Consider the following 14869-nt stretch of genomic DNA (forward strand, 5'->3'; position numbering starts at 1 on the left):
GCGGTCACATCTTTTTTTGCATAGAACTGGGAGCAATATACGGTCAACATTCTTATTCCTTCTTTTAGAACCCTATTCCGTTTTCGTAATAAGGGCATTCTCTCTATTCTATCTGAACAGAATAGAAACGGAATAAAGAGAATACGCCCATACGGAATATATTTCAACGTTGGGCGTTCTTTGGGGAACTTTGTTCCCAGGACTTTCCTTGGCGCAGAAAAGATCTGGGAACGAGCTTTAACAAGCAACGGCATTCTCGTCCCCAGAGCCGCCCGGCCCTCTTAGCCACACCAAAGGCTGAGCACGAGAACCAGTCCGCTCTGAAGACACATGAACATGTCTGCCTCCTTTTTAAATCGAGTCTAACTGAAAGTTGTTCTGATGGTAAATAGTTCTTCCTTATATATGAATGAAAACTTATCTTTGCACCTAGACTCGCTTTGAAGGGGAGGCATACATGAACTCGGAAATAGGCCACTTCGGAAAATACCATAATACTCTTTGTTTGCCCCCCTAGGGGGGCAAACGACGTTACACAAATCACTTGACTCTGAAGTTGACTTCCGCTCAGGTTGCCGAAACGTCATTCAATTTCATCTCAAACAGTCCTTCTCAGGACTATACTCTCCCGGACGATCGTACTTTACTTAATTATGATATGACTCCTGGGTTCAAACCATTTACGAGTTAACCAAAGTGCTGAAGTTTTTATTGAAAGTTTCAGTGGACGATAGTTTGTCTACAAAAACTCTGCCTCATATCATGTCATATGTGGGTCTACTCTGCACCGAGAGATATTTTCCGGGTACTCCGGTTTTCCCTTTTCCTCAAACACCAACATTTGACCTGACCTGCGTTATTTGTTAACCGCGAGGGCCATGGGCCGAGCGCGGTTCTTGCTCTGCTCTGCCAACCCATCCTCTACGTCTGAAATGACTATTATCGACAATTCTTAAGTTTCTCTTAATTGACTATTGACCAAATGCAAAAATGGCCGCCAACAAATTATTCTTTTGTCTTTGTGTTAAGTAGCCTAACTAGCCTCGTTTTACAGCCCAAATTCTTTCAATTTTACACGTGTTAACGAGGCTAGTTAGGTTAATTAACACAAAGACAAAAGAATAATTTGTTGGCGGCCATTTTTGCATTCGGTCAATTATCGTCAATAGCCCATTTCCGAGTTGCTGCATGCCTCAGTTTCAAAGCGAGTCCTGGTGCACAACCATTCAAATGGAAATGAGTTACGTATTCTTATGCAAATCAAACTCGTTTCCCTCACAATAGTTGAGCACCAAGACTCACTTCGAAACTGAGACAAGCAGCAACTCGGAAATGGTTAGCATTAGATTCCATCCCTCAAACCCACATTTCCCGTCTCATTTAACTTACACGACGTACAATCTGCTTTAGACTTCAAATCTACTTCAAAGAAACAAACATTTCAATGTGCGGAGAACATTCAGATTAGGCGAGCCAAAGAGTTGAACCCGGAGCGATGGGTTCCCTTGCACATTCCAATATCCACTAGACTAACGAGACAAGCTCCTGGAAAATCGAATTTTTTAGAGTATTGACATAGTAGTACCCAGCAAAACAAGTAAAAGCTAACCGTCTTCAAAGTGGTTTTTAGACCTAAATACTGTAGATCAGCGCGGCTTTGCTTAGAAACGATATTTCTTGTTGAACTAAAGCTCTAATTCTGCCTGTTTTCATTCTTTTCACAGCGGTAAGCTTGTCATATTAAGACGGGATATTACGTCGTGTAATTGTAAGGAAATGTGCCAGGGTGGTTTTGGTGGATGGAATCTAATGCTAACCCTCGGAAATGGCCCATTTAGGACGCTTAGCGCTTGATAGGAATTGTGGGAAACGAATAACTATTTTTAAAATCTGAACCCCAATGTCTAAACTCGCTGGACTCGAACCTGGGAATGTTCGATTGTTGACCCTTTCACTTAACCACTAGACTACCGCATCGCTAACTGCTAACTTTAATTTCTTCCGAATGCCACTGTAAACGTGTATTATCACCGACTAAGAAACAAGCTTAAAAAGAAGAAAATGTCGGTTACCAAACCTTAAGAGAAAGCTAACCATTTTAAAATCAAGTACTAGACTTAACCGCCATTCAGCAATGATTTTATGCATACTAATTAGATTTGATAAATAATCGATGCAATTGTCAGCCAGTTGAGCTTTAGTTGTTAAGTTGATAAAATTGGGTGCACCAGGTTCAAATCTCGTCCATGGATGCAACGATAACAGTCAATCCAGGCAAAATTACGAATTGTTGATAATCGTCATTTCAAAGGTAGAGGATATGTTGGCTCTGCACGGCGATTATTTTTCGTTTTGTCGGTGACCTGACCCGAACTTCCACTCGGCCATTTAGTGAGTGGGACTTCGAATCACGCAATGTATGATGTTTATTCGCCAAAAGCTGTTAAAACGTTAATGTACTTAAAATTTTATGAATATTCTACTCTTTATTTAGTAAAAAACATATTGCCTTTTTGTGCTATTGAAGTGCTTGATTCGAATCGAGTATTGAATACGTAAAAGGCTACTACGTCATTCATGGAATGTGTCGATGATGCAACTTTCTCTTGGGCAGCGTGTTGAAAAAGATCTTGCTTGTTTTGAACTATTATTTCGGCAGGAGCGACAGTCATTCATCTAACTGTAAGTGAATTGTCGTGCTGTTTTATTGAAGTGAGTTCAGAAATCGGGTGGGGGTGGAGGAATGAAATATTTGCAAGCCAAGCAAAGAACATGTCAGAAGTTGCAAGGATTACGTCATTGGTAGAGAAATAACCACCCTACTAAACATAGCCGTGGATAACGTGATTCTTGAATTATGTGACTGATGTGACTACTTTGCTAGCCCTTTACTCGTGCAAAAAAAAAACAATTACATTTAATCGTGACTTTTAAAAAAGAAAGCTGTAAGTTGTGAATAGTAATCAATGAATCATCAAGGACTGCTTTGAATTGTGCATTACGTTGCCACTACAGTGCTAAGAAAACAGATAAATTTTCAAAGCGCGGTTATAAGATCTAAAAGATCTTCTTGTTGATTTCAGTTTACAGTGTCCCCAGTTAGTGCTTTCAGCCAAGCGCGCGCGCGTAAGCCACACACGCAATTCTAAAAGCTGCTCGCGTCAGCTCACGATTCAAAGTGGATCACCGGAAATAAACAAAGTTCCGCTAATTTCGCTCACCTTTCTTCTAATTCCTATACATATGGAATACAAATAGACATCTCCTATTCACGAAAACAACGAAAATTGTACACACACGGTTTAATGGTCACTTAAATCCGTTTTTGTTGGCCTGTAGCTTCACTCGCGCGTGCACTCGAGTAGGCTTTGGTAGATTGTGCTATTAAGCATAATTTAGCAAAACTAGCATTATTTTAAGCCTTTGTTTCAGTTTAGCACTGCTAACATAATCCGATCTTTTATACGTTGCAAACTAAAAAAACTCATCATAGTTCTAGAATAATTCAGTTTGTGTTTTATTTCTGTATTGTTTTTGGAAAATGTTGAGGTATGTGCTAAGGCCCATGGTCAAATATGGTCTGGCAGACCAGGTTTCCTTGTGCATGACTCTCCTCAAGCCACCACGCTTATGGCTCGGCGGCCTGGTCCCTCAGGCCACAGCTCAAAGATGGCGTCGTCCTCGAGTGCATCTACTTCCAGCACTTCCAGCGACCAACAATCTGATAACCCACCCCATTGGTCTTCTGCAGTTATGAAGGTTCTGCTGGTGAAGCCCTCATCTGCAGCCGCTGAACGAGATTCTCTATTCTTTACTCCTCGTTTAACGATTCACAAGCGCATGCTCTCGTGGACTATTTACAGGCTTGCGTAATGCTTCAGTACAATAACCGATAACACAGAGATTAACAACATGCATAGTTGTCTTTGTACTGAACTGAGGGCTCTGCTTAAATGGCGTCTAAGACAAGTATGCGGGCTAAAACGTTCTGACCCGGATTCAGAACCCAGAAACAATTGATTTTGATAGCATTTGTTAATCATTTGGCTTTTTGAGGTGCTAAAGACTGTAAGACTGGAAGGTGGACTATATGAATGTTCAATGTTCAATGTTCATTTAAGTCAGAATTGATAGAGTTAAGTTACTGGATCTTTATTTTACTCAAGATCTAAGTAGCATAATTTCGGTGACAGAGAGCATAATTTTCAGAAAGTAGCATAATTTTGGCATAATTTCTAAAAAAATATGAGCACTGCTAAAAGCATAATATGCTTTTTTTTCGGGCACAATCTACCAAAGCCTACTATCGAACTAGCGGGTGACGCATGCGTAAATGCTGATCTTGTAACCCCCTTATTTTTCCTGATTTTGCAACTTCACTCGCTTATATCTCTGCTTCCGGACGGTGAATTTTTATCAGTTTTTGCATGTTAGCTTAGATTAATTTAAAACGTTTGTCTTTCAAATTAAAAAAAATCTTTAGGTGAAAAAAAAAGAATTAGCGCCACATTTCAAAAAAAACTTATTTTTCTAAAAAACTGACCTACAGATTTTGTTGAATTTTAAATATTTTAGAGATTATTTCTAACATTATCTAGTAACGGTGAATGGGAATATTTCACCGTCCCATTTTTTCAAAAAAAGACATTATATCTTGATTTTAAGGCTCAAATAAATGCATTATATCGTTGCCGTGGTAACGTCATTTTGGAGGAAAATGTGATGTGAGAAATCTATGATCGTTACTAATACCCTGGCGAAATTTTGTCTTGATATGATTACTCTAACTGTATATATAAAAACAGAATATGTTTATTTGTTTGAAAAAAGGAGAAACGATTTGGAGCCTCCTTAAATAAATTTACTTTCCTTTCCTTTCCTTTCCCATGACTCGCTACTCCACAGACTCCTGATATTTGTGGGAGAAAATAGAAAGCACCAAGTCTGCGATGCAGCCATGCATGCGAGCCAGATGCGCTGTAGGCATATGAAATCAGTCCTGGCATTACACTTAGATTCCAATTAAGCCTAAAAAGTTTAGGATTAATATTAATAATGGGGTTTGGTTTGGTCATTATTCTCAGTGCCTCACTGACTTGCCTATCGTCCAAACGATGTCAATCGGAAACGCATAATTAAATTTGTGACTTCAAGCATTTTGCACCCGGCGAAAAATATGTCTCTCTTTTGTTCGTTTGATCCCATTCTTCCCTCCGTTAATTTTCGGCTGCTCGCACATTTCTGACATTTATTTTTTAGTCGGTATATAATGCCTTCCATGGATTTCCACGAGCAGACGTTCTAATATGTCCTTTAAAAAATATTCTCAAAATGAACCTTTTCAAATTGAGATCTTATCTAAATTCGGAAGGTCGAAATCGACTCATACCGGTTTAAAAAACACTATGACTTTGAGTGTTTTTGAACATAATAATCTGATGCAAATGCAAATTGTTGAAATGTGCTCCGAAAACAATTAAAAGCTCATGAATAATTTGTATGCTTTTTTCAGTTTGTACAAGTCAGTTATTTTTTCCACGTCGGTTTGCCAAATTGTTGAAGCAATCGGAAAGCGAGTAACAATTGAATAACGTAGATTATCCTTTCCAAAAGCAAAAAAATTGTGATCGATTTTCTTCTTCGAAGTTGGATTCTCTTATCGATAGGAACTTAAAACAACCTCGGGAAAGCGGATCCACTCTCAAAGGCAGCTGGCGCATTTGACGATAAAAGAAAATTCGAAGATTTCTTTAGTTCGCCAAAAAAGTGACCGAAGCGATTGATTTTTATAATCAGGCCTTCGATAAACTTCTTGTGTCGTTCGCTCGAAGTATTTCAAGTCAAGAACTCAATTTTACTCTTGACTACAGAACCGCGAAATGGCTGACAACACGAGAGCTTTGGCCACCTCCTTCGTGAATTGTAGCTTCAACAGACAGCAACAGAGAGAAAGCTTTCGCACGGTAGCATCTTTCTTCATCTTTGGGACATTGATGTACGCAACATATTCACTTGTCATCGCTGCAGCGCAAGACATATTAGCTGGAACATTTATTCAAACTTCAATGGTGCTTGTCGCAGACATAGGACCGTATTTTCTCGTCACTTTAATAGCTCCTTTTTTTATGCAGAATATCCCATACTTTGCGCGCATAACCACTGTTTTTTTGTCTGGAATCGTTGGATTTCTTATGCTAGCGTTCGCAGAACAAGTTCACTGGAAATTAATCGGTGTAGGGATAACTTCGTTCGGCTATGGAGTCGGCGAGGTGACCTTCTTAGCCCTCACTTCGTTTTATCATGAGATGACATTAAGTGCGTATTCCGCTGGCACAGGCGCTGGATTTGTCATGGCTCCCTTATATTACACTGGTAGGTCTTGATATATTTATTTTATTACTTAAAGCTGAGGTCAAAGGTTGTTACCCCCGAGCTTTCACCAAAAGTATTCAAAATATGCAACATCGATGCAAAGGAAGTTGTGTGTAAACATCATATACTATCAAAATCACTAGAGTGGTAAATCTGCCGTTAGAATTTTTAAATGCGGGCTTCAAAAAACTTATAACGCGATCCGCAAAAGAAGTCGTCACATGACATAAAAGAGTTGTCACGTGGTTCGTGTAAAGTGCGTTGGCAGTCATGGCATTCAACAAGAAACACTTTTTTGGATCACGTGACAACATTTTTTGGATCACATGACAATTTGTTTAAGATCACGTGTTTAGAATCGAGCCGCTTCGGATTCAAATTTCCAACGGCAGTTTTACCACTCTACTGGTTTTGATAGTATCACCTTCGTGCAAAGCATCTTGGCCATTTATATTACGTCTTTTCAAATTGCTGTTCATTTACGCAAAATATACATTCATTTACGTCAACAGTTGAAACTATACGGCAGATATACGTTCATTAGCACTTCCATGAACTTCATTAACGCGAAAGAACTTTCAATAACGCTATTTCACGATATGTATATTAACATTCAATAGCATCAACGGATGAACAACGCACCTTTGGACAATCAAATAATTCTTTTTAGTCAAGAATTATTTGAAACAAAGCTTACTGTCCATTTTTTGCTTCATTATTTAAGGAAAAGATTCTTCAGAAAAGGGTTTGATCCTGAAATCCGGTTAGAAATTTATTTTGTTGTGTATGGTTACAATTTTTGACACGGATTGGGTTCTTGTTTTCACGCACGTACGCACTGAAATGGGAACGGTTGTTTGCCTCTAATAGCAAATATGTAAACGTTTTCGCTGGAAAAGGTTTTGTGAAAATGTTCACCCTTTGTGGATTCATCGTGTTGTGTAATATTTGAGCTTGACTAAAAAGATTTGTTTTATCTCTGTAGTGTATAATAAAGTTTATTTGGGAAAGCCAACAATATTTCTCTAACTGGTTTCTGGTTAACCCAGTTTATTGCTACAACTTACTAGTGCAAAGATTGTTTACATTTCTCATTAACACGAACATTTTTCAACAATATATCGCTTTAATCTTACCCAAAATCATTCAGATAGTACAAACTAAAGTTCACATTTATTAAAAATTTCCTTTGCTTTTGTGTTTGTTAGCATTATATGATTTGCGATAATTCGGATCTCATAGATGTTTAGATTTTCAATTACAAACTCTGTTTTGATTGGCTACTCAACCTCATTGTGCAAATAGTTACCCTGAAGTAAAAAAAGGACACGTTTCTGAAGAAGAAACAAAAAAGAAGCAGTATTTTGTCTCCGGACTGAGCAGTTCTGGAGATGATGAGAAATATGCTGCATTCGAGCTCGATCCAATAGCCTACTTTTTGCAGATTTTTTTTTCTTTTCGGATGGGCCCAGCCAGCATTACTCCTAGGAAAATCCAGTTTCAGCGCCTTCAACAGTGTTCCAGATAAGAGTCTCAAGTCAATAACCCGGCAAAGAAGTCTTCCTGATCCGACAAATGAAATGTAAATATTCAGTTAAATATTACAAAAAAATTAATAAAAACGAAAGACGGAAGTTTCTTGGCGAAAAAGTGCGTTGTTTAACTCTGAAAGCGACGCACGAATACCATTCTTTCCGATAGTTCATTCAATGTGAACAAGAACCTTGACACAAGGTGATCACGTGCACCTTTGTGGTTGCCTACCACCTGGTAAATTTCTTCCTTTTGACAGAACATCATAACCTTTCCCTTGATTCATTAGTGTTTTTACGATCGATTGTCTTCAAACTGTCGCTGAGAATTCGAAATTCAGAGTTTTATATAAAAACCATATTATTATTTTTTGTTCATCTGTCTTTTGGCTTGCCTTTTACTGTTAACTCCCGGCTTTTGCGATTCTTTTTGGTGCAAACGTAAAGGCAATGAAATTTTTGACCTAGCATCAGATTAGAATGAAAAGAAGAGGGGTATGAAGCGGAAACAATATGTTCAGCCCTTCCTTAGTGTGTGGAATAAAGTAGAGTAAAGTAAAGTAGACCTTATTTAACGTCGATAACTCGTAACAGTAACTTTTAATCACTGACAAACCTGAGGTCGACGGTGCGCTCATTTTACTCCCCCCTCTCCATCAGTGCTCCGTTTTACGGGTATTTAAAGCTACTAGCTACACGGAAAGGAAAGGAGTCGAAACAAGGATGCGAGATCCGGGAATCGAACTCAGGACCTCTTGCACCAAGGCCGCGTTTAAACGTTTGCTTAGTGCAACTGCAAGACATGCATGACATGCAGGAAAACGTCCGTCAGAGCAATTGACAGTTAGTTTTTTTGCAGACTATATATAGTGAACTTAAAGAAGAAACGAGTGAGTTTTACTCAAGGGCGTGCTTTGTTATAGTCTGCAAGCAGGCTCTTCCGTTGAAATGGTGCACGGTCGAAATGTAGGGGCTTGCCTTTTAGTTTCGAAACAGGCTAGTTTTGTTATCTTTGAACTGAATGTATTACCAAAGCTTAAAAAAGTAAAAGACCTCAAAACAGGAGAGGACATTACAAAATAATTAAACGTGTGAACTGCTGGCACGACATCAGGGTGACTCAAATGGTCTAAATGACCCCCCAATTGAAAATTTTAACTGGAACGCTGCAATTCAATACCATCCAACAAAGTGCTTTTTCTTTTTGTGTAACACGTATCACAGGCAACCCAGTTTACGCTCATAGAGCGTCTAGTTTCTAAGAAAAACATGTTACCCTTGTATTTAAGTTTCAACTGGTACAATATTGGAGTATTAATTTATTATTACATCCTACATTAACTGTATATCCTTTATTTGTGTAGCCATGACAACTTGGGCCTGTGTTTCCCCAAACGTCACAATTTTAATCATGGCAACCACATTGCTCCTGATATTTGTCTCTTATCACGCCATGGAGAAGAAACACTTGGAATCATCTCCCAGTCCCCCAGCGGAAGAACACGTCCGAGTAGAGTATACTGCCCTGGAGAACAAAGGTAAGAAACCCTTTCTTACGCTCCGAAGCAAACAAAATATTGTCAACAAATGATTTAACAAAATGAGGGGTTTTGGGGAGCGAGGGCACATGGCAAATTTGCACTGAGGAACAGGAGAACAAAGACAACATGTCTTAGTTAACAAGGGAACATAAATTATTTTAGGGATAAAAATTTGTAAGTAATCTCGGTAACAAGGGAACACAATCAGATTTTTAAAGAAAACACGGGAACAAGGAACAAGGTCAGAACAGGCTGTTGTCAAACCAAAGAGAAGGCCTTTGCATTAAGTGATTCCTAGAACTGTTTTGTTCTTTTCTGCCTAATTTTTTATAAGGCTAAAAATACAAGAGAGCGTTTCGAAACATCATAGCTCTCCTTAAACTTAGCAGCGCACTATTTCACCACCTCGCTAGTCGGAATAAATTGCTCCGGTACAGTATAAAATGGTTCGCTAAGCAAGCTACCCGATGTCTCTAAACACAAATTACACAACATTGTAAGTAGTTTTGCTGAAAACCCACCTTAAAAACTGAATCTATTTTCAGTAAAGGTAGAAGAGGACCGTAGAGTAGAAAAGAAATCCCAGGGTATCAATTCGAGTGAAAGTAACCTTAAAGGGGCTATGTTTTAAAGTGTTCAGGAAAAATCTTTAGTTTACAACTCGAAATTGGTAATGTGGAATTCCTTTACTGATAAAATTATCGTTAAATCACAAACAAGATGATTCTGAGCAAAAACGACTTTCAAATGCAGGCGATTTGCCATAAAGTTGAAAAACGTCGGGTCGTCGTTTTTCAAGATTGTCCAAATGTAATCCGCTTCAATCGTATCCATTTGTGTCCATCCATGCTTCTTCTTCCTTTTGCTGTATTTCTTTTATGTTGTTCAGCAGTTCTAAGTGGTTTTAGTAAAATCCAACTAGTGGTCTATTATCAATGCTGCGTTCTGATTGGTTGAACTACTAGTAGGCTATTTGTTATAGCCCACTAGTAGCGAAAAGCGCTGGCTTTGAAAACCAAAAAAAGAATTAAAGTCTAGCTTTAACTAGCGAAAGATGTTTTGTCTCGATATTTTTTTGACCAACTAGTTGGATGTTACTAAAACAATTATTCCTCTCGCCCTCATGGCCTCTGAGTCAATAGCCCATTCGGCCTTCGGCCTCATGGGCTATTGACTAAGAGCCCATTCGGGCTCGAGGAATAATTGTTAAATAGCAATGTTTCATTGTACTTTTTGGGCATTTTAGGTGCCATGAAATTACATCATTTTGCATGACATAGCCCTTTAAGTTAACAAAGCCTTTGTTGGGATAAGACTAAGGGTATTTTTAATGATTTTCCGCGAACGTGTCTCTTTCAACAGATGACGCTGAAGACCCTTTCACCGACGATGAGAACACCAGCACTGAAGACGGCTCCTTGAGCTCTCAAGAAAAATTCATGGTTATTCGTCAGATGCTTCCGAACCTGATACCAATTTTCATTGCATGGTTCTCAGAATACATGACCATACAAGCCGTCATCACAACCCTGGCATTTCCCAACGCGCCTTTTAGACCACGTGACCATTACCAATACTACATTTTCGTTTTTCTGGGGGGTGAAGTGGTGGGGCGATCATACCTTGTGGTATTGTCCTGCATCAAAGCTGAATGGGCCGAAAGGGCCAAGTTGCCGTATCTATGGGTCCTGTCCATTGTTGAAGTTGCACATCTTCTGTTTTTCCTCCTGGCCGCCTGGTACCGATTCTTGCCTAACGTGTGGATCGTCTTGGTGCTTTCCTTTACCGGAGGCGCGACCATCGGAGTTTTCTTTGTAAATGCATTAGCATTTTTCAGGGAGAGGTTTGATGATCCTCATAAGGAGTTCGCCATGGGGTACATTGTGGTTGCCATGGGAGGGGGTACATTCACTGCCGCCCTGATGGGTCTTCTAATTGAACCCTTTTTACGAGGGCATTGCATGATGGTTTTGAAAAATGAAGACTACTGCTTTACAAGGTCAAAAGCCCGAAAGCGCATTATGTCGCACTGCTCGTAAAAACTACATTAGCAGGTTCAATGTGACAAAAAGTATAAAATGTTTGGTATTCGGCAGAACAAAAATGCAAACATAAAAAAAAGAACAACCTTCAAATTTTTCTTGGTTTACTTTCGGCAGATAAAATGTCGTGTCCTCTGTTATTTTTGAATTAGCTGGAGCGAGAAAAGGCAATTAAAACCCAGTAGGGCCAAATGTATCATCTTTGTGAATACTTCATGCCTGCAAGAGAATGCTAACAATTCTACAATGGCAAAGTATCATGACTCCTCATTTCTGCTTGCGGCTCTTGCAATGTCTGTCATCGTTCGCTGCATATTCTTTAAAAATGCCAAAAATGGGGAACAACAATTAATAATGGTCACACAAGTAATTTAACTGCAAGTGATCAACCCTTGACAGAGGAAATTACCGGTCAAATTAACTGTTAGATATCGATGAAAATGGTTAACTTGCGGGAACACCCTATAAAACAAAGTTCACATCACATCGAGTTGGAGAATCGTAGCCGTGCAGCCACATTGGTAACAGGTAAGCGCTCTCAACACAAAAAATTCCATTGGCAATCATGCTCAAGTAATACTCGCCAATGTCAGGAGCTGCATGCCACGTTAGAAGGTCCATACAATTCCTGCTTCAAAAGAATAATTTAAAAATCGCGGTCTTTTTTTTCCGCTAGTGAATTTATGTTTTGCGAAAGACAGACATGTGGCAAAACAGCTGATTCTTCAGTGCATAACTAAGGAAATGAGATTCTACAGCAAACATGTGGTCTTCAAGTTCCTGACTTTCAGGGGTTTACGCACAAGAAGAATGTTTCGAGCGCCGAAGGCGATCCAAACTAGGGGTTCTGGGGGCATGCTCCCGCAGAGAATTTTGAAACTTAGGGTGTCGGAAATGCCATCTCCAAATATTTCCTAAGGACATTTCAATAAATAAATGCGAAGCAAAATGCAATAGTAAGTTGTTTATTTTACCCATCTGTAGAGTTTTCAGCAAGCGACAACACAGGGGTTTACAGTAAAAGTAAAGGGCAAGACGTCGCAAACTCTGTTAGGCATCATCATCATAATATTTGTAACCGGGAACTGGGGACTGGTGATAAGACTGACACTGTTTGGGGCCCCGCAGGGCAGAATTATTTTTAATTTCGTCCACTATTACGTTTCTTGCCGTTGAGGCCTGGCCAAATGGGTCCAACATGTTGGTGCAACATCATCCAACATTGTTGAATCCAATGTGTTGCACTCGTTTGGCCACTATTTTTCATGATGTTGCATGTTGTTGAGCGAAGTTTGATTTCCATCAAACATCGTCTTCAACATCATCCAACATTTCTTTTGTTCTAAGGAGTGAACAACAGTGTTGCATTCGTTTGGCCATCGCATTTAACAGTACTAGTGTTGCACGCGCGCGTGCCCAATAAGATGACGCTGTCGCTATCGGTATCCATGGTGATGGTTTATTCGCTGCGCGTTCTGTTTCGCGGTTCAAACTACAGAATGCCGGGTGAACGAGTGAAGTCTTAAATGTCTGAGCGACGAAAGCTTGAGCAATCTCTCTTCGAACACATAGCCCTCCTTGTGTTCAATATAGCGACATGATTACCACTGTCCCAACGGACAAAAGTAGGTAAACGAAATTTATCGTCACTTAAGAAGACGCGTCAACATCGTCCAAACTTTGTTTGCCATATTAGAGGCCATTCACTTCGGCGTTAGTCACAAAGCGCGGAATCAAACGTTTGCTTAGCAAAGGAAATTAATCTGCCCTCGGTTGTTCATAAGATGGATAATGGTATCCACCGGATAAATCATTATCCAGCGGATTAACACTAGCAAAACCAATTGAGTTGTCCAGTGGATAGTGATTTATCAAGTGGATCGCAGTATCCATCCTTTGAACAACTGGGGCCGAAAAAATAATGAATACTGAGGAGGGCACCATTTGCATACAAACCAAGTCTTCTATAGGGAGCTCAAATATCCATAAAATCGGTGTTTCGTGACTCGGCTGACGACAAGTCGAACATTACTACCTTCAATTTCCCTTATTAATTATTTTAAGATTAATTAATGAGTTATCGTAGATTGTTTCTGTTTCCTTCCTTCCTGAGTTCGTGAGGCCCTTCATGCCGTCAGTTCCTATACGCAAATGTCAGTTAATGGTTCTTTTACAAGTACGCAAACAAACAACACGCACCAATGATTAGAGCTCGGAATTTACCAAAACATGACAAATTTCTAAAAACCTACTTATACCAGTCAGGCAACGTTACAGCTACAGCCATACAAGAGTCGAAAGTAAATTCGGGATCTGGGAATGGGTTATAAGAGCGAAAGATCACGTTATTTAACATAGGCAGAGACAGGATTTCACCCTGGGTGACTTAGAACTCGTGCTTTGGGGTAGGTAAGGTTGCGGGAAATGATGAATAACAGAGTACCCATGAAACTTAGTCAGTACATTATGTGCCATATACAGATCAAAACCGCTGGTCAGGCCACCAGATCCGCATATGTGTATATCTCACTACAAAGTACATAGCAACAAGCTTATTTCAGGGATTTGGAGTAAAGTTGAACGACATTCAGTGATAACGAGATGAAAAAGCTGTGCATTACTACTAAATTTTCAGTATAAAGAAAACTGGACATTAAAAGCATGGATGAAGAAATATCTTTTTATAAAAAAATATATTTTAAATTCCGTCTCTAATTGTATTTTATTGTAGGGGTCATCCACTAGATTAGCCTTTGCTATTTGGATGATCCCAACTCGCTCCCTATTTTGTTATTACACCTTACACTCTTATTACACTCTCTTTTGTTGCCTATGTAAATTTTACCTATAATCTTTTATATGTTATGTGAAACTGAGCTGAGTTAAATAAATCATCTTGTCATGTCATTAAGGGGATGAATAATTTTATTAAAATGATATCAAGAAGCCTACCCGGTCTTCAGATACGGCTTTCTTGATATATGCAACATCCGAAAATTAGTTATTTATATAATTGCAAAGGACTATTTCATCCAACCATTTAAATAATAAAATATCATTCTTGCATATCGTTGCTCCTTCCATTCACTCAATGTTTCTATTTCAAGCAATTTGCCGAGGGTAAACTTAATAGCATGAGTGGTCAATGAGTGGTCATTAAATATTATCTGTCAAGAAATCATTTATCGTCTGCCCATAACTTAATGGGAGAAGAAACCGCTCACAGCTTGACGCTATATATATAGGTCTCCCGGCAAAGCTATATACAAATTTCTCAAATAAATTGAGCCTGCTAAAGAAATCCAAGTTTCTCCTAAGTCTTGTGTGCAAGTCGTTTTATCTGAAGGTTTTCCAGCCATGCATTGCGTACGTGTTGCCAGTG

The 14869-nt window shown here is 39.2% G+C and overlaps 2 protein-coding genes across 4 annotated transcripts in view; both read left to right on the top strand.

Moving 5' to 3' along the window:
* Positions 1 to 5534: 5534 nt before the first annotated feature.
* Positions 5535 to 12645, top strand: LOC137993163 (uncharacterized). The gene is made up of 3 exons (XM_068838855.1): positions 5535 to 6372; positions 9269 to 9442; positions 10808 to 12645. Exons 1-3 carry the CDS (start codon positions 5880 to 5882, stop codon positions 11482 to 11484), a joined length of 1344 nt encoding a protein of 447 aa, XP_068694956.1. The 5' UTR covers positions 5535 to 5879; the 3' UTR covers positions 11485 to 12645.
* Positions 12646 to 12684: 39 nt separating this feature from the next.
* Positions 12685 to 14869, top strand: part of LOC137993164 (adenosine receptor A2b-like) — a 4393-nt gene continuing 2208 nt past the window's right edge. Inside the window, exon 1 of one of the 3 annotated variants that reach the window (XM_068838859.1) lies at positions 12685 to 13112. The gene's annotated coding sequence lies outside the window, so the exon portion shown is untranslated. Of the gene's footprint in view, positions 13113 to 13511; positions 13893 to 14768 lie in introns of those variants that run through there. The other 2 variants (XM_068838858.1, XM_068838857.1) reach the window with 2 other exon arrangements.

This window comes from Montipora foliosa, chromosome 2 (assembly GCF_036669935.1).
Source record: "Montipora foliosa isolate CH-2021 chromosome 2, ASM3666993v2, whole genome shotgun sequence".
NCBI classification, from domain to species: Eukaryota; Metazoa; Cnidaria; class Anthozoa; order Scleractinia; family Acroporidae; genus Montipora; species Montipora foliosa.

Bases quoted from the DNA above. Each gene is read 5' to 3' on its own strand.
- LOC137993163 (XM_068838855.1), top strand. From the start codon at position 5,880: ATGGCTGACAACACGAGAGCTTTGGCCACCTCCTTCGTGAATTGTAGC. The intron at 6,373-9,268 runs GTAGGTCTTGAT...TTATTTGTGTAG, and splicing joins GGCTCCCTTATATTACACTG to CCATGACAACTTGGGCCTGT. The intron at 9,443-10,807 runs GTAAGAAACCCT...CTCTTTCAACAG, and splicing joins TACTGCCCTGGAGAACAAAG to ATGACGCTGAAGACCCTTTC.